Genomic DNA, 23,956 nt, shown 5'->3' on the forward strand with positions numbered 1-23,956 from the left:
GACATATACAAAAATAGGACCAATGACGGTAGTACCTACCACAAATGGCCAATTAGTGTGTTGAGTCCGTCCAAGTGAAAATCATATATTAGGAATTGCGGCATCTGTGCAGAGTTTGCTTGGTCCAACTCTATTTGGACCATTTTGGTGCCTAATTATTTACTGATTCACACAAGACAAGACAAGACAAGAGACGCCACACCCAGCCAGGAACATGCCTGCTCCGGACTAGCCGGCATACCAGGGGACGTAATTTTATGGGGAGTGACACGCTCTGGGATGGGAAAGGGATAGTTATAATCAGCCGGCTATGCAGCCTTAAGCCAATATTGGAAGGTAGGTGGGGTAGGTTATGTCGTCGAGGGAGAGCGTTGGTGATATGCTTCTCATCGTTTTCGTTTCGGTCTTCGTAACATCTTGTGCCAAGCGAGGCCAATATCATCTTGAGATGCCGTTTGCTCGTCGATTCGAGGTGTTGGTTCTTCTTCGTCTGATTCGCTGTCGGTATCGTCCAGTTGATATATTTCTCTTGCTGCTTTGATGAATTCGCCTTTGTCGTCTGCCATTTGAGCCACTCAGAGGGATGCCGGAATGGAGCTCTGTAGCTATATTTTATGCGGCTTCGAAGAGATGAGGTTTTGGTCGTCTTAGGATGTCCTATAGGTAGCATTTTATCTTCTTGTTTATTTTTTGCCGTTTTGACATCAATTCCCAATCACGCGATTCTCCCCGCTCGCTTGCCTCCTATATTATAAAAAACGAAGTCTACCAAAATGCCCATACTTCGAGCACAAGAGGACGGCACGTTGTCACTTAAACAACACTCATTTAAACAATTCATACACAAATAGCACCACAAAAAAGCACACAAATAGCACCTTACTTGAATTGCATAGCTATCAATTTTGAGTGGTAGAGTCCTCTAATTCCGCGTAGTGATACCCTTTTTTTGTCACTGCACATGTTGTAGCACTGACTGCGCATGCAGGAAATCGTGTAGACAATGCAAAAGGAATTTTGAAGCGTAACGTTGACCACTCGCAGTCAGTAATAATACGATGGTTTCGATAAGTTCTTTGTTCGTTGAGCCCCCTCCCCCGCGTCCGTCGGCCTGCACGTTCGGGATAAACTCAAAACACCGGACAAGTGCGAGCCGGACCCGCCCACCGAGGGCTCCGCACTTTTTAGTATTTGTTGTTGCAGCGGCAACAGAAACACATCATCCGTGAAAACTTCAACCGTCCAGCCATCACGGTTCACGAGACACAGGCCGGCGACAGACAGACGGACAGCGGAGTCCCAGCAACAGGGCCCCGCTTCCACCCCTTGGGCACGGAACCCTATAAACCACCGAGCGGACCCTCATGCGATGCGGCCCCCACCCATCAACAGGGCGACTCCCGAGGAAGGCTCAGGCGTACAATTTGTAGCCTATTAAGTCGTTTGCTTTTAAACTAACTTAACCCCAACAATGCCTAATGTAGTTGTACCTGCAAACACTGTTAAGAACGGACCGTTATTTAAAAGACGTGAAATGGAAAAATCTCACCGGTAAATTGCACTGTTAACATTGCCACTCACTGTTTCACTTTCACATACAACCAACCCACGTTTTTCGAGATAAGCAGATATTTTAGAGAAACGTAAACTGCATATCTAGATGCTCGCGTCGGTAAAAACTATCACGGTCCGGTCAACATCTGGCGACAAGATGCAATTGCGAATGCCATTGTAAAGGGCCCCCGGAACACAACCGACCCCGGCCGCGGTCAGAACCAAACTCCTGGTGCCTAATTATTTACTGATTAGAAAAATATTAAATTCCCGTTTTCCCCACAGATTACATATACCAAAGCTTCACTAACCTCTCCTAGTGTTATCCAATAAGCGTATATACTCACAAGTTACCCGAGTCAGTTCTGAGGCACCATCGGGGGCCATCGACAGTGAACCTTATTGAATAGGAAATATAGTCATATTTGCACTGGCAGATAACTGTCTGGGGATGTGCTTATGGGCTTATTAATTTATATGAATTTCGTAAGGAGAATATTATGTATAATACAGCGAAGAGAAAAATGTTTTAAGAATTATGTTACATTTGTTTTAAGCGTAATGTAGTACGTGAAAATGATTAAAAAATACTATTTAATATAAATGTTAATAAATGCGTTATTTATACTTTAAACTTAAATACAATCTCGAGCAAAAATAAAGTCTGATAATAATCTTATAATTTCTAAAACTATAAATGTATGCTCTGATAAGATTTTACGTGTTAGCATTTAAAATAAAAAATCTTCATATACATATATACTTATATTAATAATACATGGAATCTCTATCGTTTCTTAAGACTGTGCACTTAATATTTGCTTTTCTGTTTTAAATGCTAATTGATGTTATTATGACAGTTACAATTTAGATTTAAAAATTAATGCAGTTTAGTCTTACAACGAAATATAAATGTTACATAATTTACAAGCTTAAACTATTGAAAAATATGTTTTATGATAATGCCAGAAGACCCATATTATTTCAAACAGTTGACAACTGTACTAGCGAAGAAGAAATGGAATGACGAGGCGCAAGCGCTCGATTATAGTGAAAAGCGTTGCGGACTGTCATAGTATGTATTTATTCCCTTGAGATACAGTTTAAATTCTTTTGTTTTGTCGATGTCTGTTTCATTGACATAAGGATTGATTTTAAAAGTTTTTGCTAAACCTAAATTATGTAATGTGCTTTTATATTTTTTTGAAATAATATAACCAAACAAAACCACGTGAGTCCGTCGTTAATTTTTATATGAAACATTACACAGTGACGTCACGGTCTATTTGACTTCTTTTTATACTTCAATCCGATTGATTAAATAGAAATTGTGTTTAAAAATAACTGCCATTTTTGTTTTTCTAATAATTATCTGGTGCTTTATTTCATGCATGGTGTGAAATAATTTATTTTAAATACAGTGTAATACCCTATAATAGCACAATTTAACAAATATAATTACAACAAAAATGCATGTTTGTTAATTTAAATGCTATAAAACCAGGATTTAAAAAGTGGCCCAGGCGACCGTAATTATGGCAGCGTGTGACAAGAAAAAGTTGGTTAACTCTTTAATTCAAAGTATATTTATGTAGGTATATTTTAAGGTATATCCGGGTAAGATCGAATGGAGGATAAGATCGTATGATCGTAATTACTTCCAAAATAGTAGTTATTTTACATCACTAGCACTACAGTGTGTGACGCCATTTCACCTCGCCCCTCTCGCTACATTGTAGTAACAGCTCAGTCGTGTCAGTCATGTGTTACGAACGTTTAAAAACCGGCCAAGTGCGAGTCGGACTCGCGCACGAAGGGTTCGTACCAGTACGCAAAAAACGGCCAAAAAAATTACGTTGTATGGGAGCCCCACTTAAATATTTATTTTGTTCTGTTTTTAGTATTTGTTGTTGTAGCGGCAACATAAATACATCATCTGTGAAATTTTCAACTGTCTAACAATCACGGTTCGTGAGATACAGCCTGGTGACAGACGGACAGACAGACAGCGGAGTCTTAGTAATAGGGTCCCATTTTACCCTTTGGGTACGGAACCCTAAAAATAACTGATTTGCAAGATCGAAGTGATCCCATAAATCTTCCGTGAACAAAATTTTGTACGGTCTAAATAGTGAGCAAAAGTTAGTTTTTCATGAAAAAGACCGGATATTTTCAACTTATGTAACTTATTCTCCTTGCTTTAGATATGACATTAGCTTTTAGAATCTTAGTCCAAGAAGGTTTTTCGGTTTGGTGTCTGGAAAAAATGTTATTCAACTAAGTGTAGATTACTCCTAAACTATTTTATTAAGGGTCATTAAGTGAATTAATAATAAAAGCTTGTTTTCTCTTTTATCATTTACCAACTCTTCGAAAAATAGTCCGGTCATACCCGGGTATACCTTATTAGCCGAACGAGTCACGTGGTCATGTTTACATTTTAGCAATATAGAATATATAAAAATAAATTTGTGACAATGAAGTGTTAGCTTTGGTTAGACCAATACAGCCGAATCGACCCGCACTGGGTATGGCACTTGACTTACATTACTTTACTAATTACAACGAACCAATCATTAATAATTATATTTATATCTCAATTTAATGGCGCGAAACTTAATAATTAATAAAGTTCACAAACAATGTTAGTCTTAAACAAAGATTCTTTGAACTTTGTATCAAACAGAAACGTCTGCGAGCTTTTATATAAAAAGATCCATTGATTGAGGTAAGATGAGTAAATTCTAAGAAAAAAATCGTGTCCCCCGAGTGTGACAGCTGAGGTAGATGGCGCTGTACCGCACCATGTTTTGTGATAACTGAATTATTAAAGGTCAAATTTTGACAAGCAAACTTAATTAAACTCGAAGCACTTTATTCATCTTTATCTTCAATGTAGTCTAATCTCTTCTTATAAAGTCAGCAGCAGAAGTTGCTAAGCGGGCGAGGTGTTCAAAATTACCTTGACACGCTCTTATTCTCTTAACAATAAAGTCGCGTCAAGATCATTTTGAACACCTCGCCCGCATAGCAACTTCTGCTACTAACTGTACATGTAATCGATGAATTTTTGGTCTTAAATAATACAAGTAAGAATGAAGTATTATTTGACGTAGTAGTTTCATTTGACGTTCATAAGCGCATTGTAATATGCCTACTTAAATAATAAACTTTTTTTAATCTTTATAGAATGATGTACTCACGCTTGATAAACCTTCATTATTTTTAATTGAGTAACAAATGTCAAAATATGTGAAACTTTAATAATTATTAAGCTCAATAATAACAACTACCTACTAGTGTACATGGTATACTACAGTAACTTATCTTCTAATAAATTTATTCCTACACCAACATAATTTCATACATTATCGTTTAGCACTTATGTGCAGTTAAGGAACAATTTGTCAGAAACTAAAATTATATTTTTTTGCTAAATAATAACCAATGTCAAATTACAATAAATCGAGTCTTTTGTAAACCATGTTTTTGATTGAATTGAAAAAGCAACCTTAAACCTCGGCAAATAACGTTCATATTTCTTTACCGGGCTATAGACCTTAGTCGCAAATGTCACAATATGTGCCATTTTCAACCAAAAGGGTACTTATTGTTGTTTGTCAGTAAGGCGCTATTTCCATACAGCTTCAATTAGAAATCAACCTTATCGACAAGCGACAATGTGGTACCTTTTGGTTGAAAACGTAACATATAGCCTCATCTCAGACAACATGTCACTGGGGATGTATTTAACATTATTTATATTTACAAGAATTTCATAGCCTTTGATAAAATCTGATTAAATGCTAATATATTAGATTATTTTAAACCGGGTCACTCACGTATTATTAAGTCGACTAGCTCGACATGTTTCGCTCCAATATACGAGGACGGTCCTCGTAAATTGGACCGAAACATGTCGAGCTAGTAGACTTAATAATACGTGAGTGACCCGGTTTAAAATAATCTAATATGTTTGAGTCTCACGGGAGTTTTATAGTTAAATGCTAATATATATATTCTTAAGCAAAAATATAATATAATCTCAATACAATAAGAGTGATACCACTGGGGAGATATAATATGAAATGCATTTAAAAATATCAAACTTATTCATTTTCATTCTTATTAAAAAAAATACTTAATCGAATTTTATCTGAACATAATTCGACCCATAGATTAACAAACACAACACTATTTTAACGCAAACATTATTATTTTCGATTCAATTTATGTAAATACTTTTTAATATACCTAGGTATAATCACGAACACATTTCACTCGGCGAAAATTGATTTCACATCAAAAAAGCAAAATAACTATAAAAATAATACTTTTACGGAAGCGAGTCTTGTACACAACCAACACATACTCGTACTTATCATAATCAACCATATTGGCGGCGAAATAATGTAGCAAAAGTTGTTCATTGATTAAATTTAGGTAAGTAAGTAAATATTATGCTCGGGTCTGTGTTTATTTATGTTATTTATGTCCCAGTTTAAGCGGGAACACCACACATATTTCCAAAATGTACTGAATACACAGAATATATTATCTGAGCTCGTTTCGTGAGTTTTATCTTTTAATACAGGCGGAAGTTTCTGTCAAATTAAATAAGAGAAATACTCAGGAGTTATTCGGCTCATAATCCTAAACTGGTTTAGGGTGGTATTCCAACTGTCCAATTTCTATATCCAATATTTGATCAAATTTCTTTGATGAGGCCCATTCTACTTTATCCAATATCTTGGTCCAAGTTTTTATACTATTTGTGTAGCCATTTTGAATTCAATGTCATTCGTAATATTTGATCAAATGTCGGTGTTTCTAGTAAATTTGATCAAGTCATCCAATTTCTTTGATGAAATGCACATTGGACAGGAAATTTGATCAAAGATGTTGGATGACAACACTGATATTTGATATAAGTTTTGCCAATTTGGCATAACTTGGTAACTTGAATAATAATCACAGCACATAAACTTGCTCCATATTCCTCCATTTCAGATCAAACGGAATACCACCCTTAGCCAAGACAGTTCATACAAGTTCAGTTCAGTTCAGACAAGTTACTAGTCTTAGCTCAACTGACACACTAAATTCCCACTTATGTCATATCTAGTAAACTTTTTCTTGGTGTCGCGGTATTTATCTGTAGGGTCCCGTGTCACATTGACATATTATTTTGATGTTGCCTCCGTAGTAAATCCACTTTTACTTAATTCTACACCATCTAAACCGTGGCGTATCTCGGTGTTCGCTAGGAGTCAACTCCGTGACGAGCAGCTCGGGAGCGCGCGCGAGTTCGTAGGCGGCATCGCGAATTACACTATAAGGTCCACGTCTACACCGCTTATCCGTCCCTAGCACATGTCACAAGAAAGTTGATAGCGCGCGCGAGTTCATAGGACGCTCCGTCAATATGACACAGCAAAATAGTTTTAGAGCAACTCACACTAATAAGGTCCACACCATTTACACCGTGGTGTAGCGCGGTGTTCGCTAGGAGTCGAGATGGAAGTGCGTGACCAGGAGCTTGGTGGCGCGCGCGAGCTCGTAGGCGGCGCCGCGCACGTCGTCGAGCGCGCCCGCCCCCGCGCCCCCTCCCGCGCCCGCGCCCGCGCACCCCCCCGCGCCCGCGCCGCACGCCGCGGTGAGCGCGTCGCCGCCCGTGCGCAGAGAGCTCAGCACCACCTCTAACTCGCAGTCTGAACATGTCTGCGAGAAATTACATTAATGGTAATAACGTTTGGTAAAACGATGCAGTTGTAGAGAAATTTCTAAGGCAAATACGCGTAGCATGCTGATGTGTTGGCGTAAGTGTCGCCATTAACTTTAGATTAAGTTAGGTCCCCGCAGAAAACCAGCGCCAAGGTCCCGACATTATTGCTGAGTGGGGATCGTCCAAATGTTTTTTTTTATGTCTGCATGCGCATGCCTTTCTTTTTTTATGTACTATATAAGAGATGTAAGATGTGTAGAAATACGTTAAAAAACTGTGACCTGTAATACTTTATTACCAATAAATTATGTCTATTTCTATGTCTACTATGTTGTGGCGTTAAATAAATGTATTTTCTTTCTTTCATATATAAGTTCTAATACCTGTCAACATTGCAATGATACACAATAACTTGATTTTATTTACTGTCGGTTTACACAAGTTGTGAGTTATTAATGTTATTATAAAATCATAGCATACAAAAATGTATACTATTCGGTCGATTCGCCATTCGGTCTGTCTGTATCACCATCAAATCCTTATTTTGCACAGAACATACAACTTGATAAATAAAAAACTTAGTACCTGTGGAAACAGTGTGAGTAGCGCCCTAACCGACTTGCGTATGCCCTCAGCACGCTCACTCAGGCTCGCGGGGCCGAGCTCTCGCGCCGCCGCCCACAGTTCCTGATGACACATGTTGAATTTTATAACAAAATCTAGTAACATACATAGCAAATGAGTAATTTATCACAATAATGTAGATATTAAAATAATATATGGAAATAATACAAAAATACAGGACTTGAAAGTTTCAAAATTTAAGTAATTTTTCAACTTCCAAAAAGGAAAAAAGTAAGGGTACCATTCGATCCCTTACATTTTATCCAAGTATACCATTATATACTAAGTACTTTTTACGAACCTGTATGCCGCGCGTCACCGCCTCAGCTCGTCGATGTACCATTTCTGCTGTAGGTAGTACTTCACTAGATTCTAACACGCTCTGTGTCAGCGAGCGATCGAGGCTCGATAGGGTCGTTAGCTGCAAACATTCCAAGTGGATTCTAGGTTTTGGAAAGCTACAAGAAAATCACTAGCGTTTCAGAATACTTCTGATGAATGATGACTGTAAATGTCACGAATAAGTTCCTCAAAATAAATAAAAAAGATTCTTTATATTTTCCTTTGAAATCCCTGCAAATCCTGGTCACGGCACCAAAATGTAACACTATGTGTCCAATTATGCTCAAGAGCCATGAAAACTGGTAACTCTGTATAAAATGTACATAACAAAATTATGATTACAAATTAAACAATCTATTTACACGCCTATATCAACCAAATGACTATTTACTATTATCCAGTGAAGTGTTAAATCTATTACGTCTTTTAATAGACATCACCACACCGTGTTTTATAAATTTAAGTTAGATCAAACTACTTGTAAGGCTTCTAACTACTAAGCGGCTAAAATTAGTAAAATTAATGATTAGTACCTGATGTTTAGTAACGTGCCAGTTATTCTTTGGTCCCTCCCTAGTCTCATACATACTGACCGGTCGCTGGCAGCTCTTGAGGGCCTGCTTTAAGTCCGCCTCTTCGGCGCTAAGCGTGAGTTGGTCTGTCTCGAGACTCCGGCCCCTCTCGGGAGGCTTGCAGGCCGTATCTAAGCCATTGTCGAAGCTAGAAACGTTGTCGGTTATATCTGTTTGTGAGGTTAGGCTGTTGTCGTCTATGCTGTTTGTTTTTAAAACGCTGTTTTCTTTAGTGAGTTGCTCGACTATGGTTTGTAGATTCTTTAGTTGGTTCTTAAGCTCTGTAATTGTAGAATCTCTGCTGTCTAGTTCTTTCTTTAGCGAGTGGACATCTTTGCCGTGTAGAGAAGTGAAGCGGAGATCAGAGGTGGTGGAGTGCTCGATGGGGAGAGAAGGATTGTACGTTGAAGACACGGTCTCACCGGCGCGCGGGTCTAAGCCCATCTGAAGGAATATTTTTGTATATTTTTGATAATTACGCAGGTGCCTGAGAACCTTACAATAAGTAAGTTGCTATAATTAGTAATTATGAAGCAAAGCAATTTTGTGCTTGACTGTGGCCAGTAGGGTTCTTTAAGTGGTTTAAAAATCTAACGTTCGCCTAATGTCTAACGTTCAACGCTTCATATAATTAATAAATTAATTAGATCTTTTTCGCTTATGCGTTATAGAGCTAGGCTGTAAGCGAGATATACTAACGAACCGTTTTTTCTGGCAAGTTATAATAAAAAATATTTTATTTAACATTTATCTCAAGTTGCTATTGATGCTAGGTCTGTTCAGATACTTACATCAAGATCTATGGGTGCGAGCGCAGCGTAATCGTCGTCCGAAGCGACGGAGTCGTAGAGCGGCTCGTCGTCTGACATATGAGATACGTGCTTCAAGTGGCTCGCTGACAGCAGCGGGTTTAGCGGGCCCATTAATGCTGTGGGTACAATTCGGTCTTAATAAGAGAATAACAATAGAGCAGTAGCTAAAGAGAAGCAATTACATTTTTTTATACGGCATATATGTCGGCGGCCGATCGTAAATTACCTGTGTAATGCTTTGATGGTAGTCACATTAGACCAATAGATATTAGGTAGGACGGGTCCGTTAGATTGCTTCAGATGACAAACTGCCCAGAAATAGGAGCCCCGGCGAGGCTCCGTCGACTAAGGCAACGAGACAACCGCGCCAGCTTGTCTGCCTTAGGCTTAGCAGAGGACTGGCACGAGAGATTGACTACCCGTCCCTTCCTAATTAATACAGTTAAAAAAAGGCGGTCGCAGCGCTCCTGTGCTAAGCCCACACTAGTCCGATGGTGTTAGTTCACTTGAACAGTACCGTGAGGGTGCAGCGAAGCGATGTGCTGACGACGAGTAGCGTCCAGCAACACGTCCCGACAGAGGGCGCCGAGTTCCACGCAGGATAACCGCGCCAGCTTCTGCCTGCCCTGGTTCCGCGGCGCTGATAACGCCGGGTTCACTGGGAGGAACACGACGCCGCATCGCTCTAGTCCCGTTCCGCTGGTCTGCCATACTGTGGACACAATAAAGAATAAGGATCAATAGCAGAACTCTAGGTTACTTGTAGCGTTCGGCAAGATCACCAGAATAGATGTTCTAGTATTATAACAAACACATTTAATCAAGAAGGATTTAGTAGAGTAAGACCAAGATGAGTCGGCAGCGATTTTGATAGTCCAGACTATACCACTTTGTGTTATTCTATGAAATTATCTTGCACAGTCTGTGCTGTCGAAATCGTTGCGGAGTTATCTTGGTCTAACTACCTTAATGTAAAAGAATTATGTTATATTCAGAAATTTGTAGAACTAATTTACACAAAACCATTACAAATTATACATTTAAACCTTCCTCTTGAATCACTCTATCTATTAAAAAAACCGCATCAAAATCCGTTTCGTAGTTTTAAAGATCTAAGCATACATATGGACAGACGAACAGACAGCGGAAAACGATTTTGTTTTATACTATGTAGTGAAGCTAAAGTATTTATTTATGAAACTCACTGGCTTCGGTTTCTCTCCGGTCGATTTCGTCATAGATGTCCATTACTAGCTCTTCAAATAAGTGATTCGGTAGCTAGAACAAAAAATATTGTATTATTTAATATCTAATCTATCATAGGCGTAAAATTCTCATTTATCCAGGTCACGGCACAAGGGCGTAAAAATAGTCTATTGATTGATTTCTCAGTTAAAAGTTAAAGGTACCTTTAAGCAGTTCAAGCAAAGCGAAAAGTAACCCAAGCATTTTCAAAAAGCATGTGGTAGAAACTGAGACTCGAACCTTAAGAGTCCCCGGCAAGCTCGGCCGAATTGCACTTATTCATTCATACAAACGTACACACGTTGCACATACAATGACGTGAGGTACTTAGGTCTGTAATTAGTTTATATAGCTCAAGTTTATAAAACAAACGAAATAGAGCAGACACAAGTTTTGTATGAAAAACTTAAATTAGCTGTATTTTTTTAACTATGGTATCTGAAGCTACATAAACTAATTACAGACATAGATATACCTTATCATTGTAAGTACAAAGTTTTAGAGCAATCTAGCTAGTCGTTTTAAAATGAGAGCGGAACTATGTATGTATCGAGATACGAGCTTGCCGGGGACCCTTAAGACTTTCAAATGGTTATTTCAGTCTATAAACTGACTACATATTAAATCACATTTAAAATCGGGTCTATAGCGAGTTTATTTTCGTCGGGTTGCCCCACAAATCTCTTTTTTGGCATGTTTGCTGGGACTTCAGTTAGCCGCAACCACGACCAGTGAAACCTGTGTCGAAAGGTCAGTAAATTGTATGAGACAGTCAGTGGCTTCATATACTAGTTCTACCATTGGGGCGGCGAGTTCAAAAGTGTATGTATACTTACAAGTTGCAATTTTCCCCTCGCAGCCTTAGCCACATCAGTCATCTCGTGCGCATCCGAGGCTCGTGGGACAGCGAAGTGTTTCCCCGTGGCGTGGTCCGGGCGCGAACCGGTCAGGAACTGTATGAGGCGGTCGGTGGCTTCGTATACTAGTTCCACCATTCGGGCGGCGAGCTCTGTGTGCCCGCCTTGTCTGTAAACAGGGTAAAATAAGTTAGGGAGGTGTACACACAGCTGCAAAAGTGCGTACCCATTTATGGACTCATTTGGCGTAAAAAATAGCATATGAGAAATATAACATTTTGCAATTTATGGCCGTCTCCTTCTCTTGCACTTGGCCGGTTTTTTAAGTTACGGAAGGTCTCTCCTAAGACCATTTTGAGATAGCAGAAACTGATCCGGAACTGCCTTCACTAACCTATTTAAAATATACCTGTATAGTATAGTCACTATAGTCAAGTAGCGAAAGTACATGATATACGAAGAATACCTGGCAGCATCAATAGGCGTAAGTCCGTCGCGGTCGCGCGCGGTGGGGTCGGCGCCCCACGCCGCCAGCAGCTCGGCCTGCGCGGGCTGCCCCGCCCGGCACGCCACGTGCAGGCAGGTGTTGCCTTTCTCCTAAAAAACACACATATATTAAATTTACAGAATAAATAAATGAAATAACAACTTTTATAGAGGGTGAAACGCCGGAGTGGGTTTAGTGGGTAGGGCCAAATTCTGCCTCCCTCTCGCCAAGAGAGGGAATAGGAGCGGCGAGTCCCACACACCGTGCGTGCATTCCAACTCCGTCAAAAAAAGGGGCAATAGAATGCAGTCAATCAGTACACTCAAAAATTTAGTGTTTTACTGAAGAAAGGCTTTAAATCGACACAAACAGATATAATTTACAAACACTTAGATGAGTATCAAGTTTTTTTGCTATGTCAAATTTCTTTGTGATGTATCACATCAACTATTTTTTCAATCCAAATAGTGACTGAATGAGGGCTACCGCGTTTAATTTCGCCGCTAGGGGCGCTAGTGTAGATGGAAGTCTTTCAAAATGTCAAATGCATAGAAGTTTTGGGGGTTTCAAGCCTTTTTATATCGGGAATCTTCACTCCTGATTGTATGAACAATAGATGTAAGTGGTTTAAAAAATGTGCCAAATAAATCATATGCAAATTTAAACAGGTTGAAAAAAATGACACATTTAGACGTTAAAATACCTTTGTGTATAATTAGAACGTACTGATTTTATAAAAATAAGCATAGAAGAATTTTGAGATCTGTTTTTCTGGACCTACATCTACAGTGGCGCCAACTGGTGAGCACAAAAACGGTAGCCCTCATTTAGAGCCTGAATGAAATATACAAACCTGATGGTAGTAGTTAGGGTCCGCGCCCTGCGCCAGCAGCCGCATGGCGGTATCGAGCGAGGCGCTCCGGACTGCGCTGTGCAGCTGCCGCGCCAGCTCCGCCGGGGGCTCGTCCCGCCGTGCTCGCAGCACGTAGGCTAACCGGAGGTGCTTCGATAGGATGAACTCCGATTTTATAGGGCTGGAAGATTATTTTGTTATTAAATTACGAACCTTAAACGTATCGCAAAAAAAAAAAGTATTTATAAACGAATTTTCACTATACTCTAAATTCCTCCATTTTTAATATACTCTAAAATGAAGACTATCAATTTAGAGTATATTAAATAAAACTATGAAAACGGATTATATCGCGTATATTGAATTTATAATACATCCCGATGTTTCGAACCCTTTACAGCGTTTGTGGTCGTCGGTGACTGAGGAAAAACTACAAAGTGCAAAAATACCCACATACTAAAAATAATGAACCATCATAGACTATAAACTTTAAGGCTGGTTGTACATGCAGAATCGGTTCATAAGGCTAGTTATACAATACAACTATTTTCAAGTAAAGATATATACGTGATAAAAACTACGCCGGCTCCAATCCGTTTTCATAGTTTTATTTCATGAGTAACTATCGCGGTAACCGAAGACAATATTAGAGTATATTATTTGTTTTAAGTGATTTCAAGTTACAAAGGCTTTTCAAACTTAATTATAAACTTCGTAACAATACATACTTTATTATTATTTTGAGTATAACCTGTTAACAAAGATTTCGCCTTATTGAGGTTCAAGTTAAAGGTTCTATTATATTACGACATCATCATCATTGGCCACAGCATCTTGACATTTGATTGTTGCAGCTACAGTTTATTATGAAGAAGAGGTCTGTGCGCCGTCGGAGATCGGAGGTGCGGCACATCTCTTCCTGTGGCTGTAAAGTCCAATCGCAGCACGACACTTTCTGCCACAAAGATCGCAGGTGAAACGCGAGTCTGTTGGTGGTTCCTGTGAAGCCCGGAGTCTTTTCTGCTTCAAATCATCGAGCCAGACTTCGTCATGACACAAACACATGACCATGACATGACATGAGCATGATGTATTACGACATATAGTAGCAGTAATTAATCATGTTCTAATGAACAAGTTCAACCAGTAAACAGAAAAGCGAGCAAACTTACTGTAAAGGATCTTTAGCTTGCGGCTTCTTGCGGAGATGTTTGGGTGCCGATGTGTCAAGTAGGGAGTGTTCCCATATGCTGTTCACATTCTGAGCGGTGAGAGCTTGGACCATCTGTTAACAGACACAAAACTGTAACTTCCTTATTCACCGAGTCCACACATAGCGAGCATACGCGCGAGGCAATTTCCTCGCGCACAAAACGGCCAGTGTAGACGTGCCTCGGCCGGGGCGGCGCGCGCGAGGCACGTCTAAAATGTCGATACAACACGCGCGCCTCGGCCGAGGCACGTCTACACTGGCCGTTTTGTGCGCGAGGAAATTGCCTCGCGCGTATGCTCGCTATGAGTGGACCCGGCGATTGAACTTTACGGACCTGATTTAGTTAAATTATGTTTTATCCCTTTCTTACAAATATATAAGACAAAATGACAGATAAAGACAAATGATTCATAGCTAATTCAGGCCAGTAACGCGTTTATGAATAACGCCATAAGTGTTTTCTCTAAATGGAATTTGTCAGATATTATTTCGTATATGTTATTATATCTTATTTCATACGCACACTAATCAAATACCATGTTATTATGAAATATAGTTTTAAGTATTGGGTTTGGTTGGGAATGTTACCCAAAGCATGTTACATATTAAAAGTAATATTACAGATAGTGAGTAAGAGTTGTTCTGGGCTATAACCGCGAAAATCGAAGTTCGCAAATTGCGGGCATATTTCCCTGTCACTCTAATTACACCTTCATTGGAGTAAAAGAGAAAGATCCCCGCAATTTGCGAATTTCGATTTTCGCGGTAGCCCCTCTGTTCTTATTCAAGGTGTGTTGCTAATTTGCTTCTTTTTACTTTTTATAGACCAGACTACAGACAGGTAGAAATAGTGGAAATAAAGTTAAGGATTTCTCTACCAAACAGCTATTGCTCTCAAGAAATAAATGACTGTGTTTTACATAGTTTGACTCCTAGACAATAGTTGAGTGTTTTATTGAATGGATACTAATACCAAATTATAATAGTTTATACTATATATAGTAACTAAATTATAACTTATAAGATTTATATGTTTCTCCTTTATAACAACATACAGCTAAGCACCAACAGGAAAACACAAATTTAAATTAGTTAATTGTCCATTCATCAAGCATCAACTGAGTCATGTTAATCCAAGTCCACTCCAAGTCATACACATGACAATACTGTAAATGAACAGGGAGTTCAGTGAATTAAAGTACAGTCAACCAATTTGATTCCTAGCCCATGTCATATTGAAACAATTTGTTTATATTACATGTAGATATAATGCAAATTAGCACGTAAGGTTTAGCTGTTAGTGCTGATTGAATGGAAAACAAATGACAATGAAATATCTATGACAATTCTTATTAAGAATTTTTTTTTAAACAAAAGTACAGTGCTTATTGATTGATGTGTGTCATTTATCCAGTAGTTAAAGTGACAAGGTTTTTTTTGGTGGCTTAGGAATCAAATTGGTTCACTGTACTTTTCATTAGTACTATGAAGTAAATACTTATCATGTGAATGATGTGAATTAAACATTTGTATGGAACTCTTCAATGAAGGACAGGTGCCGGCAAACATCTTGAACATGTGACCTTGCCTGTAAGTTTGTTTAATCATTATTTGCACGATAGAGATGAAAGTACAGTATAAAGTTACACTTTCGTACTGTATTGCCATCTCTGTTACGCAAATAAGAATAGTATTAAACAAACTTACAGACAAGGTCAATTGTTTTAGAAGTTTGCTGCACCTATAATAAACTAAAACATCTTCAAAATGTGTGTATCCATATTTATTACTTAAAAGCACTTAAAAACATTTATAAGTACCCCTAATTTTTGAAGTTGAAGTTTTATTTTATTTTATGTAATTTGTGAAAATCTCTGGCTGGCTTACAGGTGACCCCAAAACGCTCACAAGATAATAATATTATGTACAAGATAAAATAACTATACAAATAATGTCAACCTACCTAATAAATAAATTAAATAACACAATTAACACAATTGTTATGGTTGATTATACACCCTTTACAACATCCATCAAGAAAATTTATAAAAATATTCCCCGAACTTGGAAAATTAATTAGCATTTCCAGTTACGACATAAATATGTTATACTTGTGTATTAATAAGGCTCTTCATATTGATGATAAGTTTGTAACATCTTTAACAAAACAAAATATTTGAGACTTACAGCCAGAAGTGACGGTGGCCAAGTGCCCTGCCGCAGGGACTTGACATGTGATATATGGCGTCCCATGCTGCGGTGCACGCTGCAGCATTCCGCACACAGTAGCAGACCTCGGTTGATCGACGCCCACGACGGATCTATGACAAATAATGTAAGTTATACAACCTTCACAACAATATGGTATATAAATAGTATAGAATATAGATTATGTCACCTAAAAAAATGTTATATTATAATTGGCTTTTTAACTAAGGAGAACTTGAAGCGTTGTTCATTATTCATTATTATAGCATCCTCATGGAATCATAAAAATTGCTATAGAAAGGTTGATCGACACATGAGCCTTCTTAAGATTGTAACACATTTCTGAGGGAATACCGCGTAAGTTTTTAGCTAAAATCCTGAATTGTCGAGACTAGAATCATTGATCTAGCTCCTCAAACAGAGAGACCTCATTTCTTAATTGCTTTTGCCCTTACTGACCCGATGCTCCGCAATCTGCACACACCTCCACCGACGAGCGGTGCTTCGACCGCGAAATCATCATTTTCACTTATATTATGGAAGACAGCAGTCTCTGAAGGACTAACGGTGTAGGAAACTATAATTAAAAACTAGTTAAAGACCACAACTAATTTGATACAAAAATAAAACATTTTACGAAACGTCAAGTCAAATCAAATCAATGCTACCAACAAAGCGATAAAAAAAGTTAGTGATGTAAAAAGTTTTATTTTGGTATCGACGATACCAGATCGTTATTCTATGAAATAGTACCTTCAAATTTAAATTATTTGTGTTATACAAATTGAAAAAAAAAAACTTGCTTTTTGTTCGTAAATACGTACCATTGAAATTTTTCAGGATTTTTTATGAGATAATAAATCTGGAAATCGTGTGAAACCAGCTTAAATGTGCCATAGACCACAACTTTAACTTTTAAAAGATTTTAATGTCACTAACCATGGAAATTATAAACAGCCAAATTTGACACTAAAACGTTACGCACTCTATGGTAATTTAAGTACACGTCACGATCACGAAGAATTTCATTTGGCGTAGCTTAATTAGCCGATAAAATGAAGTTTTCTATTATTTTAGGTATAATAGCTACCTGTTCTTTAGCTCTAGCCGAACAGGAAACTCTAGTTTTAGTAGATAATCTTAATGTTCGGGAGACGCACTCTCAATTCTTCAAGTCTCTTCAGGGTAAGTACTTCGACTGCCCTCCTACTGATAAGATGCCGGTACGAATCTAGTACAAATCTATTGCTTTATCCTACATGTTGGTGAATGGTGAATAATTAGGGGCTATTCTTCGCAGATCGTGGTTATACATTGACATTCAAACTCGCCGACGACTCCAACCTCGTCCTGTCCAAGTATGGCGAGTACCTGTACAAGAATCTGATCGTGTTTGCGCCTTCGGTGCTGGAGTTCGGCGGGCAACTCGACACGGAGGCCATCACCAGGTTCATTGATGATGGAGGCAACTTGCTCATGGCCGGCAACGCGGCCGCTGGCGACATCTACCGGGAGATCGCTTCTGAATGCGGCTTTGAGGTAAATTAATGATTTTTCTGGAGTATTCCCATGTACTAATAAGAATAATCCAACGCATTTTAAGGAATTTTATAAAGCATCTTACAGAGATCCTGCATCATTGATGACCTTACAAAACATCTATTTCCTAGAATGTGAAATAAGATGAGAGTTGGCTGTTAGTAATGATAATGATGATGCAAAAAATCTAAATTATCTTTGGCCACTATGCTCTAGTGCCAGAACTTGTAACTTTTTATGCCCATGAATCATTAAGGACCCCTAATGTGTTATTGTTATTATTATTTCGTTTTAGACAGGCAGCTGATGCTGGTACATCTAAATCATAGTTTACTTAGCACAATTTTAGTGTTTAGATAGTTTTTCAAGTCTATTTTTAAATTGATTCACACTTGCAGCCAAGGCTCGGAACCGTTTTTTTTTTTCATACAAAAAATACCGGTATTATTATGTTCGTTTTCGTTCTTTGGTTATTTCATTTTTAATGGGACAATCTAATAATACGAAGTTGTTACCTAAATACATGATTCAGTCATACATAAAGAGCATAAAATAATAATATTGGGCTATTTTGGTATTTAAAAAAAAACTGGTTCTGAGCCCTGCTTGCAGCGTTCACAACTTCAGAGGGTAATTTGTTCCAAGCCTTTACTATTCGGTTTACATTAAAGTTTTTGCCGATATTTGTTTTATGCTTTGTTGTTACTAGTTTAAGGTGCGCGTGTTTGAGTTTCGAGTGAACAGGTCACTTAGTTCTGGAAATGATAAAATATCCACATCTTACATGCATTTGACATTCTATTGTATTTTTATAGATGGATGAGGAGTCCGCTGCTGTCATTGACCACTTCAACTATGACGTCTCTGACGATGGTGAGCACACCAGGATCGTGGTGTCTCCCAAGAACCTGATCAATGCCCCAACCATTGTGGGCACTCAGAACCTGCAGCCGCTGCTGTTTGAGGGCACGGGTCTCATCTTGGATAAGGATAACAGCCTGGTGCTGCCAATCCTGACTGCTGATAGCACTGCTTACAGTTACAATCCTAAAAGCCAGGTGGGACTATTACCATATTATTTATCTATTACAGAGACCCACTTAAACTTTTTTTTGTTAGTTAGGCAATTAACTTAGTGTAAACATCTTTATTATAATAATATTTGTAAACTTACTATGTGTAGCTTCTTTTAGCAAATTCTTATTTATCTCATCCTTGTCGTATCCTCATGGCTGACTGCATGTGGGCACTCTTCACCAGTGCTCTCCAAGCTGCTCTGTCTTGGGCCCAGTGCACGCTAGCCTGCAATGTAGCGTTTGTCCCTGACGTTATTCTGTCCGACCAACGCGTGTCCATGCGTATATCTTCCATGCCATTGGCATTGCCAAGTACACGTTGGGAGCAAACAGTGGAGAGCCTCGCTCTAATATTTATATGGTTATAGATTGTATAATACATGAACAATAATTATATATTTAAATTACTGATTATGTTTGAGGAGTGTTGATTTGTAGCTTCTGTGGCCGAATAATGCAAGCAGATGATTAAACTAAGCACAAATGTAATATCAACACTTTTTTTTAGGTTAAGGAATACCCACACGCCGTTGGCCGCAAGACTGTCCTGATCGCAGCGCTCCAGGCCCGCAACAACGCGCGGATTATTTTCAGTGGCTCTCTCTACTTCTTCTCTGATGAGGCCTTCAGCTCCCCTGTGTCTAAGATTCATGTAAGTTGATGGATGTAATAATACTCTGTCACTTGGCAGTAATAAGTTTATCAGCAGAATAAACATTGTTTCCTGGTTTTGGCGTCCATGGAATTTAATTACTTCCCGTTTAGTGTGTAATTTGAAAGAAGTGACACCACAAGGAATCTGTATCTTCTTTATGAGCAATAAATATAGAATCATTGAAAGTGAAAAAATATGCTTGACCTAATTCTTTCAGTGTATTTTTGTAAGTTAGATTTGATGGCTGTTTAGGAAGTCATAAAAATATTTCAAAAGTTATTGTCAAATAATGAGTTGCTCATCTTCTTTCAGGGCGACAAGATAAAATCCGACGTGTCCGGCAACAAGGCTCTCGCGGCGTCGCTCAGCTCTTGGGCATTCGGCGAGCGCGGCCGTCTGCGCGTGCGCAACGTGAGCCACAAACGCCAGGGCGACCAGCACTCGTCGGATACCTACACCATCACGGACACCGTCGTGAGTATTAAGGCTCTATAGTGTTGTAAGTGTTATAAGTTAGGCCGCGCCCACGGTTGTAGTTGTAGCGGCGTCCCTCAGCTCGTGGGTGTTCGGCGAGCGCGGCCGTCTGCGTGTACGCAATGTTAGTCACAGACGACCAGAACAACAAAAATCAGGCAAACTACAAAAAGGCGCAAAAAAATTACATACACTCGGTCAGGTCAAACGTTTGCGCGCGAAGGCTTCTCGCCCTAATATAATGCGGTGGGAGGTGGGATGTATGATGTTGTAAGTTAAGTCCTAGTTGGGCCTTAATACGTCCAAGGCTAAAACAATCCTTGTTTTGTAATTAGAAAGCTGATAGACTTGAGTTTTTAAGAGTCAGCTGAGGCCTAACTCAAGACTCAAAATTAATTAAATGAAATGAAACTCGACATTACCCACAAACATTTATTCCACAGGTCTACAGAATCGAAATCGACGAGCTGAAAAACGGCAAATGGCAGCCGTTCGACGCCAACGACGTGCAGCTCGAGTTCGTGCGCATCGACCCGTTCATTCGCACTACGCTGCAGAAGAAACCGGGTGGCGTTTATGAGGCCGTGTTCAAGGTGCCTGATGTGTGGGGCGTGTACCAGTTCAAGGTGGATTATGATAGGACCGGGTACACGAGGTTGTACCATTCTACACAGGTGAGATATTGTATAATTAACCATTTATTTCACTTTACAATTTAAATAAAAGGATAACCGCAACATTTGGTGCCGTGACCAGGTTTTTTTTTGTTTTCATTACGTAATAAGCGCTTTCATTACGTTGATAAGCATTCTTAATGCATTCAAAATCTAATAAAAACTATTAGTTCGTGAAGTAAAACGGCAGAATTCATGCCATATATTGTCGATAATCAATGTTCAAGTTGTGGGTCATGGAACTACATCAGGATTACAACATTCACAGCGAAAAGTTAGCCAAATGTAATAACAAGTTCCTTCAACCGTTTTTGTGGCAGCAGTGGTAAACTTCTGTAAAAAATAGGGGACATGTTCTTTAAAGTAATTCAAAGTTATCATTGCGTAGTTTACCTTATACCTTTTATGCTACAATCATATAGCCTTTTACACTACAATCATTAATTAACTTTAATTTTGCCTCCAGGTGTCAGTGCGTCCGCTACAGCACACACAGTACGAGCGCTTCATCCCCAGCGCCTACCCGTACTACGTGAGCGCCTTCTCCATGATGATCGGCGTGTTCCTTTTCTCCTTCGTCTTCCTCTATTACAAGGAGGACTCCCCCAAGGCCAAGAGCGAGTAGGGTTCCTACTGAAGTCAATCAACTGTTTTATGTGCCCAGGGCAAGGACCCAAGAGGTTGAGATATTTGAAATACAGTTGACTGATATCATTGAATGAAATACACCAAAAATTGGTTGATCCTAGTTTTTATATGAATTTAAGAATGAGTGTTAGTTAAGTTTCTGTGTGTGAGGCACAAAATGTATGCTAATAATAAAGATCAGTTTTATATGAAAAAAATTGTTTGTTTCCACCCAAATAAATCAGATCCTCCAAAACTTCCAAAAGAAAAGTTGGTAAAAGGAAGATTTCGAAAACTCAACACATATATTATTATATTTATTATACTCTTTGTACTACTCTTTGCAAGAAGTACTCCGCGCACACATAGAAAACGACATGAATATTTGTGATTTTTTGCCCGACTGGAATCAAAAATACCCAAACTGATTCATAACTGATTGGAAAATAAAACCTCATTTCGTGCTCCAGATGTCGCTACAAATATCGAGCAGTTATATTCTGTTTTTTTATTCCGTAGACTAAAATGACATTTCATGTGGTACTAAGAAATGTCATGTCTTTAGGAACTTCCAACAAAAACATATCGAACCACAGACTTTTTTTCAATAATCTAGGCGAGGTTATTTTACATAGATTTTTTTCCTTCTTTTTAAAATGCTTTCGAATTTTGTAAATACTGGAAAAGTATTTCCGTTCACTGTGGAAAAGGAATTCAATATTTAGCTAAAAATGGAAACAGAACGCATCCATAATTGACAATCCGCTTCCTTCACCCGAACGCAGTGTTAAAAAATGGCAATGGCATGTCATACATGGCTTTTAGAAATTTAATTTGGTTAAAAGGACATAGTTTACGCGTTCACTGGTTTACGCATATTATATTAGAAACATAATTTTATTCACAATTAAGCTTTAACTTAGTGCCAAGTAAATGCTTCAAATAATTAGGTCTTGTAAACATTGCGGGTAATTAATGTGATTCGTGTAGGCAGTGTATTGATGATCCCGTATTTGTTAAATATCGTTGATTGTTAGTGTGTAGTGTCCGTTATCGCATCAAGAAATCGTGTAATGTGTATGTTTTGAACCTCGTAAGCCGTTGTACCCAGGAGAGCTGCAGCAGTGATGTGTTTACAACTCTAACCGTCCCGTGAGTATGATGTCATTGTAGTGCTTTCCATAAAAAACTGTGTTGGCTTGGTGCCCACCCGTTTTCCTCTGAATACGACAATTCTGATACTGATTCGCGAATTTATCCACGCGGAATAAGCGCAATGAACCTCTAGGTTATAGTGGTGTCCCAGTTGCATATGTGATGCTAATGAGCTCTATGGCCAAGTGAGATCGGGCCTCACAACTAGTTTTGTTTTTAAATATTAGAGACGGTGGAGTGAGTAATGTAGTGCTTGTTGAAATTACAGTGTTTATATGTGAATTGTGTTTGATGGTCTGATGTTGGAGGTTGCTTCTATTGTAGAGCATAGGTACCTATTAATTCTTTTGTTTTTGATAACATAGATTACTCACCTTAACCTCTGAGTTAGATGAGTGATAAGAGACATGAATGAATGTGGAACTAGACTACAGTGTTCACTTGTTGCATGCAAGTTGTGACTTTGACCTATATTCTATTTGTGTAGTTGCCTATGTTATCTACACGACTAGCAACAATTTTGTCAGTGATTTGTGATTTTATCTGTGAATATGTATTAGATTTGAAAATATTTTAGCTAAGGTTTCCTAAAATATCAAATCTTGCTTGTATTACATTTCTAACATTTCAAATATATTATACTCCCATTGTATCAGAATGTAAGAATATTTAAAAAACTTGACTGTTGTGTATGATTTCTAAACATAATTAGCCAAACAACTGATATTAAAACAGAAAAGGACTTTTTTCTAACAAGCACTTTAAGCTTATTAACACAAAATTTTAGTAAAATATAATCTTATAAAAGGCAAAGCATTCAACTAATCCATAAATTTAAATCATCAAGTAATTTATTCTGTTAGATAACTAAATCTGCTTTCTCTTTTACCATTTTTACTGGACAAGATGATTAAAAACCAACTTTTATGATTGACAGAAAGTGCAACAGTGGCAATGGATCCGTCTCGGCGGCAGCGCACCCACACTAAGGCCACTGCGGAGGAGCAGGCTCTGGACCAGATTGCCAAAGAGGTAAGTGGCAATATTTGTGTTTTAAAACACTAACTATTTAAAAACTTCTGATATATGTGTTATAGTATGTTTAATTTGGAAAAAGTATTATTATTCATAAAACCTTTTAGGAGAATATATTATATCCTTAGACGGTTGGCAGTATACAAATAGAAAAAAACATAGGCTATGGCCCTTATCAGTCCGCCGGTAGATATCAGCCTGTCAGTTGGAAAGGAATTGACAGTTCCGA

At 38.5% G+C, this 23,956-nt stretch overlaps 3 protein-coding genes across 4 annotated transcripts in view; 2 read left to right on the plus strand and 1 right to left on the minus strand.

Moving 5' to 3' along the window:
* Window positions 1-386: 386 nt before the first annotated feature.
* LOC134742339 (ARF GTPase-activating protein Git) lies at window positions 387-17,212 on the minus strand. Its single transcript, XM_063675389.1, has 14 exons — window positions 16,952-17,212; window positions 16,472-16,605; window positions 14,244-14,356; window positions 13,072-13,252; window positions 12,198-12,328; window positions 11,711-11,900; window positions 10,835-10,907; window positions 10,147-10,341; window positions 9,609-9,745; window positions 8,839-9,261; window positions 8,205-8,324; window positions 7,865-7,966; window positions 7,194-7,275; window positions 387-559 (listed from the first exon to the last, which is right to left on the minus strand). Exons 1-14 carry the CDS (start codon window positions 17,013-17,015, stop codon window positions 387-389), a joined length of 2,118 nt encoding a protein of 705 aa, XP_063531459.1. The 5' UTR covers window positions 17,016-17,212.
* Window positions 17,213-17,485: 273 nt separating this feature from the next.
* LOC134742234 (dolichyl-diphosphooligosaccharide--protein glycosyltransferase 48 kDa subunit) lies at window positions 17,486-21,755 on the plus strand. Its single transcript, XM_063675253.1, has 7 exons — window positions 17,486-17,677; window positions 17,793-18,031; window positions 18,847-19,089; window positions 19,616-19,759; window positions 20,075-20,236; window positions 20,680-20,910; window positions 21,377-21,755. The coding sequence occupies exons 1-7, from the start codon at window positions 17,548-17,550 to the stop codon at window positions 21,533-21,535; spliced, it is 1,308 nt and encodes a 435-aa protein (XP_063531323.1). The 5' UTR covers window positions 17,486-17,547; the 3' UTR covers window positions 21,536-21,755.
* Window positions 21,756-22,319: 564 nt separating this feature from the next.
* Window positions 22,320-23,956, plus strand: part of LOC134742236 (leucine-rich repeat flightless-interacting protein 2) — a 43,500-nt gene continuing 41,863 nt past the window's right edge. Inside the window, exons 1-2 of one of the 2 annotated variants that reach the window (XM_063675257.1) lie at window positions 22,320-22,689; window positions 23,630-23,724. In XM_063675257.1, coding sequence (XP_063531327.1) covers window positions 23,647-23,724 — 78 coding nt within the window. In that variant the 5' untranslated portion in view covers window positions 22,320-22,689; window positions 23,630-23,646. Of the gene's footprint in view, window positions 22,690-22,870; window positions 23,024-23,629; window positions 23,725-23,956 lie in introns of those variants that run through there. The other variant, XM_063675259.1, reaches the window with a different exon arrangement.

This window comes from Cydia strobilella, chromosome 6 (genome assembly GCF_947568885.1).
Source record: "Cydia strobilella chromosome 6, ilCydStro3.1, whole genome shotgun sequence".
Classification (NCBI taxonomy): domain Eukaryota; kingdom Metazoa; phylum Arthropoda; class Insecta; order Lepidoptera; family Tortricidae; genus Cydia; species Cydia strobilella.

Excerpts from the sequence above, each read along its gene's own strand:
- LOC134742339 (XM_063675389.1), bottom strand. The coding sequence starts at position 17,015 with ATGATGATTTCGCGGTCGAAGCACCGCTCGTCGGTGGAGGTGTGTGCA. Across the intron at positions 11,901-12,197 it reads ACGCCTATTGATGCTGCCAG|ACAAGGCGGGCACACAGAGC; the intron begins GTATTCTTCGTA and ends CCCTGTTTACAG. Across the intron at positions 560-7,193 it reads CACCGCGGCGTGCGGCGCGG|ACGACAAAGGCGAATTCATC; the intron begins GCGCGGGGGGGT and ends CTCAAATGGCAG.
- LOC134742234 (XM_063675253.1), top strand. The coding sequence starts at position 17,548 with ATGAAGTTTTCTATTATTTTAGGTATAATAGCTACCTGTTCTTTAGCT. Across the intron at positions 18,032-18,846 it reads CTTCTGAATGCGGCTTTGAG|ATGGATGAGGAGTCCGCTGC; the intron begins GTAAATTAATGA and ends GTATTTTTATAG. Across the intron at positions 19,760-20,074 it reads CCCCTGTGTCTAAGATTCAT|GGCGACAAGATAAAATCCGA; the intron begins GTAAGTTGATGG and ends ATCTTCTTTCAG.